We start from the raw sequence: 20,218 nt of genomic DNA on the forward strand, positions 1-20,218 counted from the left end.
TGAGTGTGCCCATATGGGCAGGAGAGCCAATGGCATCCTGGTCTGGATCAGAAACAGTGTGGCCAGCAGGACAAGGGAGGTTATTCTTCCCCTGTACTCAGCACTGCTCAGGCCACACCTTGAGTCCTGTGTCCAGTTCTGGGCTCCTCAATTCAAGAGAGATTTTGAGGTGCTGGGAGGTGTCCAGAGAAGGGCAACAAAGCTGGTGAGGGGCCTGGAGCACAAACCCTATGAGGAGAGGCTGAGGGAGCTGAGGGTGTGAAGCCTGCAGGAGAGGAGACTCAGAGGTGACCTCATTGCTGCCTACTACTACCCGAAGGGAGGTTGTAGCCAGGTGGGGGTTGGTCTCTTCGGCCAGACGGCCAGCAGCAGTCTCAAGTTGTGGTGGAGGAGGTCTAGGCTGAATTGAGGAGCCCAGAACTGGACACAGGACTCAAGGTTTGGCCTGTCCAATGCTGAGTACAGGGGCAGAATAACCTCCCTTGTCCTACTGGCCACACTCTTCCTGATACAGGCCAAGATGCCATTGGGTCTCCTGGCCACCTGGGCACACTGCTGGCTCATCATCAGCTACTATCTACCAGTACCCCCAGGTCCCTTTCTGCCTGCCTGCTCTCCAGCCACTCTGTCCCCAGCCTATAGCGCTGCTTGGGGTTGTTGTGGGCAAAGTGCAGAACCCTGCACTTGGCCTTGTTCAATCTCATCCCATTGGCCCCTGCCCACCCATCCAGCCTGTCCAGGTCCCTCTGCAGGGCTCTCCTACTTTCCAACAGATCCACACCTGCTCCTAGCTTGGGGTCATCTGCAAACTTACTGATGCTGGACTCAATCCCCTCATCCAGATCATCAATAAAGATATTGAACAGGACTGGGCCCAGCACTGATCCTTGGGGAACACCACTAGTGACAGCTGCCAACTGCATGTGGCACCATTCACCACCACTCTCTGGGCCCAGCCCTCCAGCCAGTTCTTGACCCCTATGAGAGTGAATCTGTCCAAGCCATGAGCTGCCAACTTAGCCAGGAGCTTCTTGTGGCAGACAGTGTCAAAGGCTTTGCTGCTGTCCAGGTAGACTACATCCACAGCCTGCCCCACATTCACCAGGCAGGGAACCTGATCATAAAAGGAGATCAGGTTGGTGAGACAGGACCTGCCCTTCCTAAACCCATGCTGGCTGGGCCTGATCCTTTGGCCATCCTGTAGGTGCTTTGTGATGGCACTCAAGATGACCTGTTCCATGACCTTGCCTGGCACTGAGGTCAGGCTCACAGGTCTGTAGTTTTCTGGCTCTTCCTTACGACCCTTCTTGTGGATGGGAATCACATTGGCAGCTTCCAGTCTTCAGGGACCTCTCCAGTGAGCCAGGGCTGCTGATAAATGATGGAGAGTGGCTTGGCCAGCTCAGCTGCCAGCTCTCTCAGCACCCTAGGGTGGATCTCATCCAGTCCCAAGACCTTGTGAGGATCCAAGTGTCTCAGCAGGTTCCTTACTTCTTCCTCCTGGATTACAGCGGGACTATAGTGGACCCTGCCTCCATCCACCACTTCAGGAGTCCAGCTGTCCTGGAGACAACCTGTGCCACTATTGAAGATTGAAGTAAAGAAGGTGTTAAGCACCTCTGCCTTTCCCTCATCCTTTGACCCTATGTTCCCCTCTCTATCTAACAAGGACTGGAGGTTGTCCTTGGCCCTTCTCTTGCCATTCATATATTTAAAGAAACATTTTTTATTCTCCTTATCAGCACTGCCCAGCCTGAGCTCTAAATGGGATTTTGCTTCTCTCATCTTTCCCCTATAAGACCTAGCAACATCCTTGAACTCTTCCTGGGACACCTCCCCTCTTTTCCAAAGGTGATATACTCTCTTTTTTATCTTTAATCCCTTTAGCAGCTCCCTGCCCATCCAGTCTGGCTGCCTCCCTCAGCTCATCTTCCAGCACAGTGGCACAACTGTTCCTGTGCCTTCAGCTCTTTCTTGAAGCAGGTCCAACCTTCCTGGACCCCTTTGTTTTTAAGGGCTCTTTCCCAAGGAACTTTCTGAGTTAGTTCCTTAAATAGGCTGAAGTCTGCCCTTCAGCAGCCCAGTGTGGAGGTTCTGTTGATGCCCCTCCTGGTTTCACCACATATTGAAAGCTCTCTAATTTCATGGTCACTGGACAACACGAAGCCATCATCATTTATTTCCTTCTCAGTTTAACACTCTAATCTTGCAGGGATATTTTTAGCATCATAATTTGGAGTGGCAACAGTACATACAGAAATGTGGCATGATCTAGAGCTTTGGTAACTATATTAAACCCCCCCTCAGAAAAGCCCAACCCACCTTACTTTGTATATTTTACAGAGTTCTGAGAATGTAAAGTATGCCACTGCCATATGTCGCTTAATCCCCAGAGATGCAGATGTGTCCTCTCTGCTTTAATCTCTGGCTGCAAATGCACTATTTCTTTCAAAGCCTTTTGATTTCAAAATGCATGCCATCACACCTCCAGGGGAGAGTCCTCACCCAAGAAACAATGGCATTACATCAGCTGCCCCAACCCTGTGTGTGTATCTGTGTGTGTGTGTGCACGTTGTGTATTTGAAAGCATCATTCATTTAAAACCACTTTTTAATCTACTTCCCTTCTGGGCAATATTTGACTCTAATCTTTTTCTCTGGCTATGCAGATTGTTTCTGCATCTTACACACACAATTCATTAGATACCCAGAGGAGTGTGAGAAATGCCATGCTTTCCTAGGCAAAATACACACACACACACACACACACATGCATATATATATATATATATACATATATATATATGAAGGGAATAATCTTCCTGATATTGGTCATTTCTGTTCTCTCGCAGCAGATAAAGGACTTGCAGCACAGATGTGCATTAAAGGGTATGCTAGGAAAGGTTTTATCTCAAAGATTTCAGGCACATGATAACATGCTAAAAAGAGAATATAGGGCATTACATAACGAAAGGATGGGATTATATTTTTGGCCCTGCTGGCTTGATGCAGATGTTTTAAAGACTGAGATATATATGTGAGGTGAAGAAGCACACTTTAAGACAGTAACAGTGGGATACCTCTCGAATGTAGGACAGTTATCCAACATGCCTCTTTGCTCCAGGTTAGAAACAGAAATGACTACAGGCAGAAAGGGGGAAAAAAGCTGTGATTTCAGTGCATTGCTAGCCCACATTAGCTCCACGTAATTTAACTGTAAGCACTACAATCCCAGATGTGGAGAGAGCACAGGAGCAGCCATCTGGAGCAGTGGTGAAGAGGGGAACTCTCCTTACTAGACAGAAACCTATAGCCTTGACAGACTCTTGACAGCCATGCTGAGGTTTGTAGGGAGGAACAGCAGTGGAAGTCAAAGGAAAGAAACAAGCTCCTATGACAAAATGAGATACTGGTGGTCATTCATGTACCAGAGTGGGATTTAGGGCTCCTCACTCCCACTGTCTTGCTGACCAGTTTGTCACACCTCTTCACGTTTCAGCAACCAAGCCACCAGTTTGTCACATCCCTTCACCTCTGCATCTTTCAGTAACCAAGCCACCAGTTTGTCACATCCCTTCACTTCTATATCTTTCATCAACCAAGCCACCAGTTTGTCACATCCCTTCACCTCTGCATCTTTCAGTAACCAAGCCACCAGTTTGTCACATCCCTTCACCTCTGCATCTTTCAGTAACCAAGCCACCAGTTTGTCACATCCTTTCACCTCTGCATCTTTCAGTAACCAAGCCACCAGTTTGTCACATCCCTTCACCTCTACATCTTTCAGCAACCAAGCCACCAGTTTGTCACATCCCTTCACCTCCACATGTTTCAGCAACCAAACCACCATTTTGTCACACCTCTTCACCTCTATGTCTTTCAGCAACCAAACCAGTAAACCAAGGGAAAGCCCTTCCTAGGAAAGCACTATGAACTTCACAATCCAAGTGCTGTCAACGAGGTAGCCACGGAGAGTTTTCAGAGACTCTGAAAAGGCTCACAGTGAAAGCCTACTGAACACCACAACAGACACACAGGGAGAGCTCAGATCTGGGAAAGTCATAGGATAACAGAAAGCTGTAATAATGAGTTCAGTGGAAACAGATAGGCAAGTCTGGCAAGGACTGAGAATGTAGTTAAGTAGGAAGAAAGTTCTTTTCCTAATCCCAGTGCAGATAATAATAGTGATAAAGGCTGCAATTAAATTTGCAGTTTACTGTGCAACACATTTCTTCAGGCTCTACTTCCCACCCTGAAAATATCACAATCTAATTAGAAAGAAATCCACATCAGGGTCAGCAGGACCATGAAAGTCAAGAAAGACAAGTTAACCTCCCAGGAAGAAAAAGGTCCCCAGGACCTTTTGTCCCCAGGATAATAAAAGAGTAAAGATTAAAACCCAGATTTCATTTTCCCAAGCAGTATTCCCCACCACAGACATGCTTTTACTAGACAGAGAGAGCTTGGTCTTTTTTTCAGAGCTGAGGGAGAGATCTTGCCTCAAAACCATTACCTCTGTTTTTACTGAAGTAGTATATTTGTTTACATTGTTTAGAACCATAGAATTAAACAATGTTTGGGGTTGGAAGGAACCTTCAAAGATCAACTACTCAGAACAAAGGGACACAGTCTCAAGTTGTGCCCACGGAGGTCTAGGCTGGATGTTAGGAGGAAGTTCTTGACAAAGAGAGTGATTGGCATTGGAATGGGCTGCCCAGGGAGGTGTTGAAGAAAAGCCTGGATGAGGCACTTAGTGCCATGGTCTAGTTGACTAGCTAGGGCTGGGTGCTAGGTTGGACTGGATGATCTTGGAGGTCTCTTCCAACCTGGCTGATTCTACAATTCCAAGATACTCCAACCCTCCTGAGGTGATGCAGGAGCATATTTAACTACATTAGGTTGCTCAGAGCCCAGTCCAACCTGGCCTTGAATATTTCTAGGGATGGAGCCTCTACCACCTCTCTGGACAACTTGTTTCATGCTTTCCTCACCTTTATTGTGAAAAAAAAAATCTTCTTAACATCAAGTCTAAATCTACACTCTTACAGTTTAAACCATTACGCTTTGTCCTACCACAAGCCCTCCTAAGAACATTGTCCCCATCTTTCTTGCAAGCTCCCTTTAAGAGCTGAAATGCTGCAATAAGGTTTCCATGAACTCTTCTCATTTAGTCTTCTTTAACTTCTCTAAGCAATGGCATAGGACAGGTTGAATTAGAAGTGTTACAGACAGTGGCATTGTGGAGAAGAACTGCCTTGTGCAGCCAAAGATGCTGCAGTGATTCTTTTCCCCAGAGATATTGTATTGGGTCTTTCCCCTTCTCCTTTTACAGTGCTGGTCAAAGACAATTACTATGATCCCAGAGATGGCTGTTATCCTGAATGATGAAGTTCCACCTTGCCAGCCTGCCAGCTGTACTTGCACAGCAATTCTGAGCAGCAAAAGTACAAGGTGCTGAGGTTGCACTAGGCAAGGCTAGTGATGTCTCCTCCTGCCTTCCTCCCACATTGCTCACACCTCAGTTGCTGCTTGTGAGCACAGCGAGAGCTGCACTGGCTGGAAGGTACAGGCAAGGCATGAATGTCCAAAGTGAACACAGCATCTGGGAATGCAGAAAGAACTGTAAGCCTGATTGGCCAATAATGCTGAGTAATGTCCAACATGCTGTTAGGCCTTGTGAAAGTAATGTAGGCTACCTTGATGGAAATTTTGTCTGCATCTTGGATGACTCCTTACTTGTCCTCCTTTTCAGTGCTTGGTACCTGAACTGGGAAGGATAAAGACACATTTTTCCCAAATCTGAAGTAGATCCCCACTTGAGAAGAAAAGCTTTAATAAAACATCTATAGACAAGACTCAGCACTGCCGAGTTTTCAGTAGTCTAGGCTAAACTTGCTGCCTTTCTATGTGAAAGTTGCTGGCCTGCTAGCTGGCTGGTGGTAATTTGGAGGCTGTGACAGCCAAAGTGGCTGCTTATCAAGAGATTTTATTTCCAGGTGGAAGAAATCTGAGACTTTGGTGGTCCAGGTCTTCAAAGACAAAGGGAGTTCTAAATAGAAGCATGAAAACTCACAGTGAGGAGTCTGAATTTATTTCACACTGAAGACAAAACTGATTCAAAGGCTGTGTTCATGAGAAACGTGGCTGGCTCTGAGCAAATCAGATATGAGACTGATCAAGCATGGACTGCAGAGATTTGACCTTCTGGTCAAACTGAAATTGTAAGAAATGCTTTGTTTAGGTTGATTCATCTCAGAGTTGCTTATGTGCATCTAATGTGACTGAGCATCATCTATATCATGAAGTTTTTTTGCCTGAATGTCAAAAGGTCTGAGGCCCAGCATTGCTGGGAGCTGGAAGTGCTGTTCAATATCTTTACTGATGATTTGGACAAGGGGATTAAGTCCAGCATCAGTAAGCTTGCAGATAACACCAAGATAGGAGCAGGTGTGCAGCTGTAGGAGAGTAAGAGAGCCCTGCAGAGGGACCTGTACAGGCTGGATGGGTGGGCAGAGGTCAATGGGATGAGATTAAAGAAGGACAAGTGCAAGCCACAACAACCCCAAGCAGCACTACAGGCTGGGGACAGAGTGGCTGGAGAGCAGCCAGGAGGAAAGGGACCTGGGGGTGCTGGTAGATAGTAGCTGAAGATGAGGCAGCAGTGTGCCCAGGTGGCCAAGAGAGCCAATGTCATCCTAGCCTGCATCAGGAACAGTGTGGCCAGTAGGACAAGGGAGGTTATTCTGCCCCTGTACTCAACACTGGTCAGGCCACACCTTGAGTACTGTGTCCAGTTCTGGGCTCCTCAATTCAAGAGAGATGTTGAGGTGCTGGAATGTGTCCAGAGAAGGGCAACAAAGCTGGTGAGGGACCTGGAGCACAGCCCTGTGAGGAGAGGCTGAGGGAGCTGGGGGTGTGCAGCCTGGAGAAGAGGAGGCTCAGGGCAGACCTCATTGCTGTCTACAACTACCTGAAGGGAGGTTGTAGCCAGGTGGGGTTGGTCTCTTCTGCCAGGCAACCAGCAACAGAGCAAGGGGACACAGTCTCAAGTTGTGCTGGGGGAGGTCCAGGCTGGATGTTAGGAGGAAGTTGTTGTCAGAGAGAGTGATTGGCATTGGAATGGGCTGCCCAGGGAGGATGGAGGTGTTCAAGAAAAGCCTGGCTGAGGCACTTAGTGCCATGGTCTAGTTGATTGGACAGGGCTGGGTGCTAGGTTGGACTGGATGATCTTAGAGGTCTCTTCCAGCCCGGTTGATTCTATGGTTTCAGAATCCTAGATATTATTGTTGGTTCCTCAGGTACAAACCTCAAGTCCTGATATCATTTGGATCAGTATGGATATGAAATATGTGGCTGTCCTTGCTGTGCCTGGCTAGTCAAGCCTGCATTGGCAACATCACTGGTTCTAAGAGCAGAAATGAACTACGACAAAAATTAGGTGCTTCCATACAACAGCGACCTGGGAAGCCTGATTTTTGTCTTACTTTGTTGTTTTAAAACTTTGTGAGCTTCGATTTAATGCTCCTGAATGATGTGCAAACCAAGCAAAACTAAAACCAGTGTTCTACATGTCCAGGTGGACTATGACTGTCTCAATACAACAGCAATGCCTGAAGATGCTTGGTCACTTAGGGTCAAAACTAGCCTGAAAAGCAGAAAGTGACCTTGCAGTGTTTGACTCACCCTCTTGTGTTCCTCGGCATACACACTTTCTGTGTCTGTGGCATCATTTTGACCCAAAGACATAAATATGTGCAGGGTGAGTGGCAGGAGGCTGGAGCCAGGCTCTGCTGGGTGATGCCCGATGACAGGACAATGGGCAATGGGTGGAAGCTGAGGCATAGGAAGTTCCACGGAAACATGAGGAGGAATTTTTTTCCCTGTGAGGGTGACAGAGCACTGGAACAGGCTGCCCAGGGGGGTTGTGAAGCCTCCCTCTCTGCAGATATTCAAACCCTGCCTGGATGTGTTCCTGTGTGACCTGGTATAGGAGATCCTGCTCTGCAGGGGGATTGGACTGGATGAGGTTTGGAGGTCCTTTCCAGCCCCTGACATTCTGTGATTCAGTGATTCTGTGAGCTTGGGAACACTGGAGAAGGGTAAGGCCTCTCCTTACCCACAGATCTGCCCCATCTTTTCTCTATCACTCTGTCCCCTCATTGTTGTTGTCAGGCAACACAAAAGTACATCTGACAATGGCAGGAGTGCTGAAGTGCTTGGACTGACAAACCAACCCAACATCTTTTAATTATAAAGTAGATGGATGCTCTGGACTCTAATTAATCTTCTGACACCATATTAGGAAGCTTAGACCTTGCACTGCTGCAGAGAGCACACAGCAGGAGAGCTGTTTGGCTGTATCAGAAAGCCAAGCCCTCTGCCTGGAACTCTTTAAGCTGTCATAGAATCATACAATCAACCAGGTTGGAAGAGACCTCCAAGATCATCCAGTCCAACCTAGCACCCAGCCCTAGCCAGTCAACTAAACCATGGCACTAAGTGCCTCATCCAGGCTTTGCTTGAACACCTGCAGGGATGGTGACTCCACCACCTTCCTGGGCAGCCCATTCCAATGCCAATCACTCTCTCTGGCAACAACTTCCTCCTAACATCCAGCCTAGACCTTCCCTGGCACAACTTGAGACTCTGTCCCCTTGTTCTGTTGCTGGTTGCCTGGCAGAAGAGACCAACCCCACCTGGCTACAGTGTCCCTTCAGGTAGTTGTAGACAGCAGTGAGGTCTGCCCTGAGCCTCCTCTTCTCCAGGCTGCACACTCCCAGCTCCCTCAGCCTCTCCTCACAGGGTTTGTGTTCCAGGCCCCTCACCAGCTTTGTTGCCCTTCTCTGGACATGTTCCAGCACCTCAACATCTCTCTTGAATTGAGGGGACCAGAATTGGACACAGTACTCAGGGTGTGGCCTGACCAGTGTTGAGTACAGGGGAAGAATAACTTCCCTTGTCCTACTGGCCACACTGTTCCTGATGCAGGCCAGGATGCCATTGGCTCTCTTGGCCACCTGGGCACACTGCTGCCTCATCTTCAGCTACTATCTACCAGCACCCTCAGGTCCCTTTCTGCCTGGCTGCTCTCCAGCCACTCTGTCCCCAGCCTGTAGTGCTGCTTGGGGTTGTTGTGGCCAAAGTGCAGAACCCTGCACTTGGCCTTGTTTAATCTCATCCCATTGGCCTCTGCCCACCTATCCAGTTGCCTTTTATGAACTGTGTGTGAGGCCTGAATGTGAACAAGGCCAATTCAAAGATACTGCCCATATACCACTTGAAAAGTTTGTAACTGCAAACCACCTAACAACAATTAGATTGTTCTTTTTAATCTCCTCTTCTTATTGCCACAGCTGTCCAAGGCAGATTTCAGTTTGACTTTTTCAAAATGGGAAAATATTCAAGGGAGTGTCACTTGCCATGACCTGCTCTGCCTCTTTGCAGACTCAGGATGAAGAAAGTTCTTCAAAAAGAGTACAAAATGGCCAAGAATTATGGAAGATATTTTCTGTGTCATTATATGAACTCCTACTTTTGTGGGTTTTTTTCTCCAAAGCAACTGATTCAGAGGTGAGGAAAACACTCAGTAGCATCCTCTTCTACATATTGCACTCAGCATCACTGAGACCCATTGCATGACTCACAAATACCTCTGCTCAGTAAAGTCTCCCAAGGGCAGCACAACACATACATTGACCCTGTGGAGTGAGTCACAGACTCACACAGAACCACACAAAGTCAGGAGCTGGAAGTCCTGTTCAATATCTTTACTGATGATCTAAATGAGGGGAATGAGTCCAGCATCAGTAAGTTTGCAGATGACACCAAGATAGGAGCAGGTGTGGATCTGTTGGAAGGTAGGAGAGCCCTGCAGAGGGACCTGGACAGGCTGGATAGGTGGGCAGAGGCAAATGGGATGAGATTGAACAAGGGCAAGTGCAGGGTTCTACACTTCGGCTACGAAAACCCCAAGCAGTGCTACAGGCTGGGGACAGAGTGGCTGGAGAGCAGCCAGGCAGAAAGGGACCTGAGGGCACTAGTAGATAGTAGCTGAAGATGAGGCAGCAGTGTGCCCAGGTGGCCAAGAGAGCCAATGGCATCCTGGCCTGCATTAGGAGCAGTGTGGCCAGTAGGACAAGGGAGGTTATTCTGCCCCTGTACTCAGCACTGGTCAGACCACACCTTGAGTCCTGTGTCCAGTTCTGGTCCCCTCAATTCAAGAGAGATGTTGAGGTGCTGGAACGTGTCCAGAGAAGGGCAACAAAGCTGGTGAGGGGCCTGGAGCACAAACCCTGTGAGGAGAGACTGAGGGAGCTGGGGATGTTTAGCCTGGAGAAGAGGAGGCTCAGGGCTGGCCTCATTGCTGTCTACAATTACCTGAAGGGAGGCTGTATCCAGGTGGGGTTGGTCTCTTCTCCCAGACAACCAGCAATAGAACAAGGGGACAGAGTCTCAAGTTGTGCCAGGGAAGGTCTAGGCTGGATGTTAGGAGGAAGTTGTTGTCAGAGAGAGTGATTGGCATTGGAATGGGCTGCTCAGGGAGGTGGTGGAGTCACCATCCCTGCAGGTGTTCAAGCAAAGCCTGGATGAGGCACTTAGTGCCATGGTTTAGTTGACTGGCTAGGGCTGGGTGCTAGGTTGGACTGGATGATCTTGGAGGTCTCTTCCAACCTGGTTGATTCCATGATTCTAGAAAAGGACCACCAAAGCTCATCCAATCCAAACCTCCTGTAGAGCAAGGTCTCCTACACCAGATCATACATGAATGCACCCAGGCAGGTTTTCAGTATCTCCAGAGTGGGAGACTCTACAGCTTCACTGGGCAGCCTCTTCCAGTCTTGTGTCACCATCACAGTGAAGAAATTTCTCCTCATGTTTACATGAAACTTCCTATGCCTCAGCTTCCAACCACTGCCCCTTGTCCTATCATTGGCATCATTGAGCAGAGCGTGGCTCCATGCTCCTCGTGCTCACCTTTACATATTTGTAAACATTGATGAGGTCACTTCTAATACATTCCAGAATGGCTTTGGCCCTCCTGGTCACAAGAGCACACTGTTGGCTCATGGTCAACCTCTCATGCACTGAGGCCCCCAGATCCTTTTTCCCTTCACTGACTTTCAACAGGTCAGTCCCAAACCTATACTGATTCCTGGGTTTGTTCTTTCCCCAGTGCAAGGCTTTCCACTTGCCCTTGTTGAATTTCATTCAATGTCTCTCTGCCCAACTCCCACCCTAAGTCTCCCTGAAAGGCAGCACATCCCTCTGGTCTGTCAGCCACTCCTCCCAGTTTTGTGTCAAGTTGAGGCCACTGAGACAGTGGGCAGCTGGAGTACAGCACGTCCTGTAAGAGATGGAAAGACATGCCTTTGATCAGCTTGGGGATGAGAAAACATGAGAAACTTCTCCAGCTGCATTCAGCTGCCATAAGGAATGGCTCTGTAAAGAAGGAGCCTGACTCTTCTGAGAGGTCGAGAGCAACAGCACAAAACAGATACAAGGTACAACATGGAGCACTGCCAGGATATCAGGTGAACCTGTTTTTCTCTGAAGGGCAGACTGTCATCATTGGAGATCTACCCAGCTTGACTCTCCAGTAGAAGCAACCTGCTCCAAGAACAGGGTTTGAATGCAGAAACCTAGTCTGTATAGATCACATCCTCTCTCACCTCAGCTGCCACAGGCATGTATTTTCCAGTTTACAATCTAATTTTATCTCTTGGTGTGGTGCAGATCTAAGCAGCCAGAGCTTCTCTACTGCATAGCCACAGCTGAGCTTGAGAGAACACAGTGTGCACTCTTGTCAGTCCAATCTGCAAACAGGCTTCAGGCTGTTTGAGTCCTCAGTGCAAAATGAGAGCTCTCCAAGCCATCCCCTTCCCTCTAAGTCCCTTTTCTGTCCAAATCTATAGAATCAAGGAAAAGACCTTTAAGATCACAAAGTCCAACCACTGTTTAACTCTACTAAGTCCAATGATAAACCACAGCCCTTAGCATCACATTTATGCATCCTTTAAACACCCCCAGGGATGGGGATTTAACCACCTCCCTAAGAAGCCTATTTCAGTGTTTGAGAACCATTTCAGTGGAAAAGTTTCCTAATATCCAATCTAAACCTCCCCTGGTGCAACTTGAGACCATTTCCTCTCATCCTATTACCTGTTACTAGGGAGAAAAGACCAATGCCAATGTTGCCGTGATCTCCTTTTCATGTGGTAGCAGAGAGCAAAAAGGTTTCCTCTCAGCCTCCTATCCAGATTAAACAACCTCAGTTCACTCACCCACTCTTCATAAGTCCTCTTCTCCAGGCCCTTCACCAACTTCCTTGCCCTTCTTTGGACACACACTGCTGCACCTCAATGTGTTTCTTGTATCAGGTGGCTCAAAACAGTATCCAAGATGTTGTACTCAACAGTGCTGAGTACAGGTGGAAAATCACTTCCTTGGTCCTGTTTTTCACACTATTCGTGATATAAGCCAGGACTTATATTCATCTCTTGTTGATAAACACCTCCACATGCCTCTCTGCTGGATAGCTCTCCAGCCACTCTTTTCCAGGCATGCAGCACTGCATAGGGTTCTTGTGACCCAAGTGCAGGACCCAGCATTTGGCTTTGTTGAACCTCGCTGGCCTCAGCCCATTGACTCTGTCTGTCCAGGTGCCTCTGTACAGCCCTGCTATCCTCAAGCAGATGAAAACCCCCTCACTTTGGTGTACTCAATCCCCTCATCAAGATAATTGATAAAGATACTAAAGAGAACTTTGCCCAGCACTAATCTCTGGGGAACACCACTTGTGACTGGCCACAAACTGTATTCATTTCATTGACAAATGTTGCATTAGGGACAGAAATTAAGACTGTGCCTTGCCCCACAACATTCTGCAAGCAATAAGTACTAAACACATCCACTTCTGCAAGGTTATAAGGACAGCAGACATCTTTTTCAGCACTCTGGTAATCACAGCCTCTCTAACTGAGCAAAGCCAATTGATAGGAAGGCAGAACAGAGTTACATGCACCACACTGTTGACATGCATTAGTACTCATGCTGAGTGTAAGTTTTCTTTCCATTCAATTTACTGACTACATTGCAAGCCCACACACATCATCTGGTTCTGGCCTCTCTCTTGGTCTCACCTGCTTTGCTCAATGCAGAGAGTACTCATAAGGAAAACTTTCCTCAAGCCATGTTTCATAGAATCATAGAACTGCCTGGTTAAAAAAGACGTTAAGATGGTAGAGTCCAACCATAACCTAACATCTCCCTGTACACAACTGCTGGACCATATCCTTAAGCTCCTCATCCAAATGTCTTTTAAACACTTCCAGGGATGGTGACTCCACCACAGCCTGTTCCAGTGCCTAATGACCATTACAATGAAGATTTTATTCCTACTATCCAATCTAAACCTCCTCTATCTCAACTTAAGGCCATTTCCTCTCATCCTATCACTTGTTATCTGGGAGAAGAGGCCAGTCCCCACTGCTCTAAAACCTCCTTTCATGTAGAAGGCAAAAAGGTTCTTCATATTCTTTCTATTTTAAATTTGCATGAGCTACACTGATATCTTTGTGTAATGCTCAAGGAGTGGAGTGATGCAATTCAGAGCATCAACGGAATGTGTGGGATTGAGGTGAATGAGATTTTCAGGCCTCACATTAAGAGACTGAAAGATTATAAATTATCTGACTTTACCATCTGGTTCTAGTCTGGTAGCATTTATGAGATTCAAGGCTAGAGGTCCTTCACTATGCACCTAAAACACCAGTGAGAACACATTGTACTCTATTAAGGCAAAGGACTTCTCACATCTACATCCATTCAACAGGTTTTCTTTGGATTAAGTCAGTTTGATGAACACAGCTCACTGCTGTTTTATCAGTCCTGCCCATCTGATGCCTGAAATTTAGACTCCATGTATAAACATTAAAGTACCAGCCTTGGTTCTCCCTGCTACACAGATCTACAAACTAGTGTCACCTCAGTCTAGTTAGCTCATATTTGGTAACTTGTAGCTTGGCAGAAGAATCTGGCCTTTTGACACTGTCTTGCCAATGCTACTCCTGCAGAAAGAGCATCTTCTTGCATGGAAGCAAGCCAATAGGTTATTCTTTGTACTCAACACTGGTCAGGCCACACCTTGAGTCTTGTGTGCAGTTCTGGGCCACTCAATTCAAGAGAGATGTTGAGGTGCTGCAAGGTGTCCAGAGGAGGGCAACAAAGCTGGTGAGGGGCTTGGAACACAAACCCTGTGAGGAGAGGCTGAGGGAGCTGAGGGCATTTAGGTTGGAGAATAGGAGGCTCAGGACAGACCTCATTGCTGTCTACAACTACCTGAAGGGAGGCTGTAGCCAGGTTGGGGTTGGCCTCTTCTCCCAGACAACCATCAACAGAACAAGAGGACACAGTCTCAAGTTGTGCTGGGGGAAGTCTAGGCTGGATGTTGGGAGAAAGCTGTTGCCAGAGAGAGTGATTGGCATTGGAATGGGCTGCCCAGGGAGGTGGTGGAGTCACTGTCTCTGGAGGTGTTCAAGAAAAGCCTGGATGAGGCACTTAGTGCCATGGTCTAGTTGACTGGCTAGGGCTGGGTGCTAGGTTGGACTGGATGATCTTGGAGGTCTCTTCCAACCTGGGTGATTCTATGATTCTATAATTCTATGATCTTTGTAAGGATTTGCTCTGTGATATCAGCAGTTGTGTTCTGATGTGATCCCTAGAGCTCATCTAAATCAGCAAAGGTGTGAAAAAGAATTAAACAAGCGTAGCGATGGAATTCAGCTCCATATAACAAGTGACCCCAGAGCAAAGCTGCTTTGCACTAGCTGGGTACACCAAGTCAGGCTGGGTTACTCCACAGTTCACATCATTTAGCTGGTTAGAATGTTTGCAGCATCCCTTGCCACAGGATTTGTCCCATACTGGTAAGCACTTCTATTCCCACCAAAATGCAGAGGAGGTGCTCTGTCCTCAGACTGCCTTTGCCTTTGTTGCCTTTTCAAAGCCACATGGCCACAGTATGACCCTGATGTCAGGCTGCACAAAGAAACTAAGCTGTCTCACTGATTTGTGTGACAGGCATGGCACTTCTCTGGCCTCGGGTTTTAAAAAAGGATACAAAAGCACAGTAATTAGAACGTGCAGCTTCTCTGGAGGCCAGCAAAATGCACATTAAACCTTCCTGGATGTTCAAACTGAGCAGCACACTTAGCTGAATGTAATGCTCCTCACAGAGGCTAGGTGCTCATGTAGTCGTGTTTCTCAGAAGAACTACCTTGCAGGGTCATCTGCACCATGGGCCCCAGGCTAGAAAAAGGAGAAGGGAGTGAGTTTGATCACTTCCTTCCAATCTTTCCCTCGAGCCGGGTTTTCAGGTCCCTTCACCTGAGGTAGTTAAGTCGTTCCTTCCATCCTTTGGGTGCTCCTTCAAAGACCTGGCCTGGAAGGTGTGTGTGCCTCTGAGAGGTTTCAGTGGGGACTGAAGCAGGCTTAAACCCAGTTTCCTGATTATATAGGATACATGACATAGAGAGTCTGTATATTAATAAAGCACCACTAGCTCCAGGCTCTTCAGGAAGGAGGGCTGCAATGATGAACGACATGTCTATCAGGGCTCCTAGCAGTAGTGTTGGCAGACTCAAGTTGAATAAACAGTTGTAGAAAGGACTGGAAAAAGATACCATGTTCTTCACCTTTGGTTTTGTTCTGGTTGGGTTTTTAACTTTGTCAAACCCTTCCTGTCAAATAGTCCTACAGGACTACAGGAGTTGAGGAACTGCTGAAACCATTTGGCACTGTGAGAGAGAGTGATGTTAGTTACACTGGACTTGCTATGACAGCCATGTGAGTGCACTGAGGAACCTGAAATACTCATTAGCAGCTTACTGCTAAAAGTCTCTGCTATAGATAACATGCTAACACAATCCTGACATTTTTATCTTCTGCTTCAATGCATCCCCTCTCCTCTCCCCTCCTCTCCTCTCCCCTCCCCTCCTCTCCTCTCCCCTCCCCTCCTCTCCTCTCCCCTCCCCTCCTCTCCTCTCCTCTCCTCTCCTCTCCCCTCCCCTCCTCTCCTCTCCTCTCCCCTCCCCTCCTCTCCTCTCCCCTCCCCTCCTCTCCTCTCCTCTCCCCTCCTCTCCCCTCCCCTCCCCTCCTCTCCCCTCCCCTCCCCTCCTCTCCCCTCCCCTCCCCTCCTCTCCCCTCCTCTCCCCTCCTCTCCCCTCCTCTCCCCTCCTCTCCCCTCCTCTCCCCTCCTCTCCCCTCCTCTCCCCTCCTCTCCCCTCCTCTCCCCTCCTCTCCCCTCCTCTCCCCTCCTCTCCCCTCCTCTCCCCTCCTCTCCCCTCCTCTCCCCTCCTCTCCCCTCCTCTCCCCTCCTCTCCCCTCCTCTCCCCTCCTCTCCCCTCCTCTCCCCTCCTCTCCCCTCCTCTCCCCTCCTCTCCCCTCCTCTCCCCTCCTCTCCCCTCCTCTCCCCTCCTCTCCCCTCCTCTCCCCTCCTCTCCCCTCCTCTCCCCTCCTCTCCCCTCCTCTCCCCTCCTCTCCCCTCCTCTCCCCTCCTCTCCCCTCCTCTCCCCTCCTCTCCCCTCCTCTCCCCTCCTCTCCCCTCCTCTCCTCTCCTCTCCTCTCCTCTCCTCTCCTCTCCTCTCCTCTCCTCTCCTCTCCTCTCCTCTCCTCTCCTCTCCTCTCCTCTCCTCTCCTCTCCTCTCCTCTCCTCTCCTCTCCTCCCCTCTCCCCTTCCCAGAGGTTCCCTTTATTCTGCTTCGGCAGCTGTCTGTAAAAGTGCAAACCTGTATACTGCCAGTAAAAGCACCTAACAAAATATCCTCTGCATTATTTACAAATGCAGCTTGAGTCTTCATGTGCCACTCAGGGAAATTAAGCATCCCCACTGATGCATCAGTGAAAACTCTGCATTTAAAAGACAATATTTACACAATACACAACGACTCAAAGTGGGACTAGACACAGCAAGTCAGGTTACAGCTAGATGCCATCACCTGCCTGCTCTTTCAGCTCCTGAAGTAGCACAGAGATGCCTAAGAAAACAACAAAAAAGAAATCAAGGTTCTTAATTTGGCAAGATGGAGAAGCATTCTCCTGCAATACCATTGCTACGCTGGGCAGCTGAAATGTGGAGCTGTAATGACAAACTGCATGGATTTCTGCACGTGCAGGAAAAAATAACCAGGAATTATCTGCATTATCTACAGGACAATAATAATAATCCAGACTCCCATGCCCCTGTGCATCTGAAACATGTGGACCACTTTGTTTGCTTTAAAAGGACAATCCTCCTTTCTCTGTGTACACACTGTGAGTAAAATGCATGCACTCTCACACTTGGAATTTTCAGGTTTAGAATTTACAGTTGATGCAGCTTCAGCTGTTAGAGAGCAACAAAAGCACAATTTGTGTAGAACCTTGAGCAAGTTCCAGGATGGTGGCCATTTCAACCTCCCTTCTGATATAAAAATCCTTTATTGTGAGCCCTGCAGTCCTCTGCACTTTGGAGGAATCACACAGTTCCTACTTCTGTCTGTAACAGGCTGAAACAGCTGGAGAGCAGCCCTGAGGAGGGGGACCTGGAGGTGATGGTGGAAAAGAGTCTCAACATGAGCCAGCAGTGTGCACTTGCAGCCTGGAGAGTCAACCAGATCCTGGGCTGCACCAGGAGAAGTGTGGCCAGCAGGGAGAGGGAGGTGATTCTCTCCCTCTACTCCGCTATGCTGAGACCCCACCTGGAGTACTGCATCCAGTTCTGGAGCCCCCATTACAAGAAGGATGTGGAGATGCTGGAGTGTGTCCAGAGAAGGGCCAGGAGGATGCACAGAGGGATGGAGCAGCTCTGCTGTGAGCACAGACTGAAAGAGTTGGAGCTGTGCAGTCTGGAGAAGAGGAAGCTCCCAGGTGACCTTCTTGTGGCCTTCCAGTATCTGAAGTGGCCTGCAAAAAAGCTGGGAAGGGACTTTTCAGGCGATCAGGGAGTGACAGGACTAGGGGGAATGGAGCAGAGCTGGAGGTGGGGAGATTCAGGCTGAATGTGAGGAGGAATTTCTTCAGCATGAGAGTGATGAGAGGCTGGAATGGGTTGCCCAGGGAGGTGTTTGAGGTCCTGTCCCTGCAGGTGTTTAAGGCCAGGCTGGATGAGGCAGTGGGCAGCCTGCTCTAGGGTAGGGTGTCCCTGGGCATGGCAGGGGGGTTGAAACTGGCTGATCCTTGTGGTCCCTTCCAAGCCTGACTGATTCTATGATTCTATGAAACTTCAGAAGGTATTTTGATCACAGGTAACACCTGAGACTACAGAAGCCCATTATTATTTTCATCAGATGTTCCCAGCTTATAACCATCACTGTCTAGAAGATTTTTTTTTTCTTTAGCATACCAGCAGTCAGGGGAGGAAAAAAAAAAAAAAAAAAAAAAAGAAAGAACAACCAAGGGGAGAAAAAAAAAAAAGAAAAACCAACCAAGACCGAAAAGAGAAATCAGAAGTAGTAAATGTATGTATCTATGCAGCTATGAATCTTCCCAGGTGATGCATAGAAAGCAATCAGCTAAGAATTTTCTTCAGGACATTTTTCTTGGTAGAACAACAGCATTTCAACATTACACCTACACGGCTCTTACAGCCACTCTGTCCTGTCTGGAGTTATCACTTACCATTCCACCCTCACCCCCCCTCCACCCCCCCAAAAAAAAAGCATGGATTGGTCACTTTTCTACAGGACAGCAAGAACATATTCATTTGGAAACACATTTCAATTCATTTCTAGAAGTGAAAATAACTCACTCTTCATTACTAAACAAAAAAGCCTCACATCTTTTCCTGCCTGAGAAGATGCCCAACACTGATCCACAAAGTTATTCAAACTGATTACAGAACTCAGTGAAACCAGCACTGGACTTCAACAAAGTTTAAACTACAAGCACAAGCAAGCCCTTCTGAAAACAGAGTTGGGGTAGGATGTGGCTACTGGTTAGGGGGTGGGGTGGGGGGGAACAGAATAAACCAAAATAGAATAAAATTAAATAAAACAAAACAAAATAGAATAAACCAAAATAGAATAGAATAAATAAAAAATAAAAGAGAATAAAATAAAACAGAATAAAACAAATTAGAATAAAATAAAACAGAATAGAATAAAACAAAAATAGAATAGAATAAAACAGAATAAACCAAACCAGAATAAAACAAAATAGAATAGAAGAAAACAAAAATAGAAGATAATTTAGAAAAACAGAATTAAAAAAATTAGAATAAAATAAAACAGAATAGAATAAAACAAAAATAGAACAAAACAGAACAAAACAGAATAAACCAAAATAGAATAAAATTAGATAAACCAAAATAGAATAGAACAAAATAATAAAATAAAACAAAATAGAAGAGAATAAAATAAAATATAGAATAAAACAAAACATAATAAAAGAAAACAATAAAACAAAATAGAATAAAATAAAACAAAACATAATAAAACAAAATAGAATAAAAAATAGAATAAAACAAACTAGAATAAAACAAACCAGAATAAAATAAAATGTAATTAATGAAGTTAGATCTAAAACAAATAAACAGCCCAAACACAAAACTGGACAACCATAGATGAGCTTACCTTTAAAGACAGAAAGGAAGAAGGATGCCCAAAGACAGAGTCCAGAATAAACAAATCCCAAGCACTTTTCTGTAAGCATTTTCAAAACAAGCTGGCTATCCTTTCTGAGCAGAGGGTGAAAGGGGATGAAGTCTTGGAGACAGCCTGCAATGACTGATGGATTTGGCAATTACAGTAATAACACATCAAACCAGCTTCCCACCAGGAGGGAGAAGTTCATTTGCTCCTGTGCTTCTCCAGTCCCCAGGAGCCAAATCAGCTCAGCTCTGGGTCAGTAAATCGAAACACGAAGGGTCTGGTTACTTTGCTCGGGACTCACATTCCCAGGCACTCTGAGACTTTTCCTGGTCAGAAGCAAGTGCTACAGACCTTCGCACACAGCTGTGTGTGTAGTGCAAGCAGGGGGAGTGTGCTGCCTGGGAGATGCTCTCCACATCCCCACAGATTGCACCTAACTTGAGCCAGCACGTCTGCAGCACTTTCAGTGCTTGCACTCGAGTGCCTCTAGAGCTGCTTTCTGGCAAAAGGAGTTTGTGTCCCTCTTTGCTCCCTCTCAGCTGCCCGTGTGAACTGCTGCAAGCATCTGTGGAGTGGTCCCTCTGTCATGCAGAA

At 47.2% G+C, this 20,218-nt stretch overlaps 1 protein-coding gene across 1 annotated transcript in view; it reads right to left on the reverse strand.

The window, feature by feature from the left end:
- LOC135193198 (neuronal acetylcholine receptor subunit alpha-7-like) overlaps positions 1-19,685 on the reverse strand; it is a 106,591-nt gene extending 86,906 nt beyond the window's left edge. The window contains exon 1 of the mRNA XM_064176742.1: positions 19,607-19,685. Within this exon, the coding sequence (XP_064032812.1) occupies positions 19,607-19,685 (79 nt within the window). The remainder of the gene's footprint in view (positions 1-19,606) is intronic.
- Positions 19,686-20,218: the final 533 nt, after the last annotated feature.

The sequence above is a fragment of the Pogoniulus pusillus genome, chromosome Z (genome assembly GCF_015220805.1).
Source record: "Pogoniulus pusillus isolate bPogPus1 chromosome Z, bPogPus1.pri, whole genome shotgun sequence".
NCBI lineage: Eukaryota > Metazoa > Chordata > Aves > Piciformes > Lybiidae > Pogoniulus > Pogoniulus pusillus.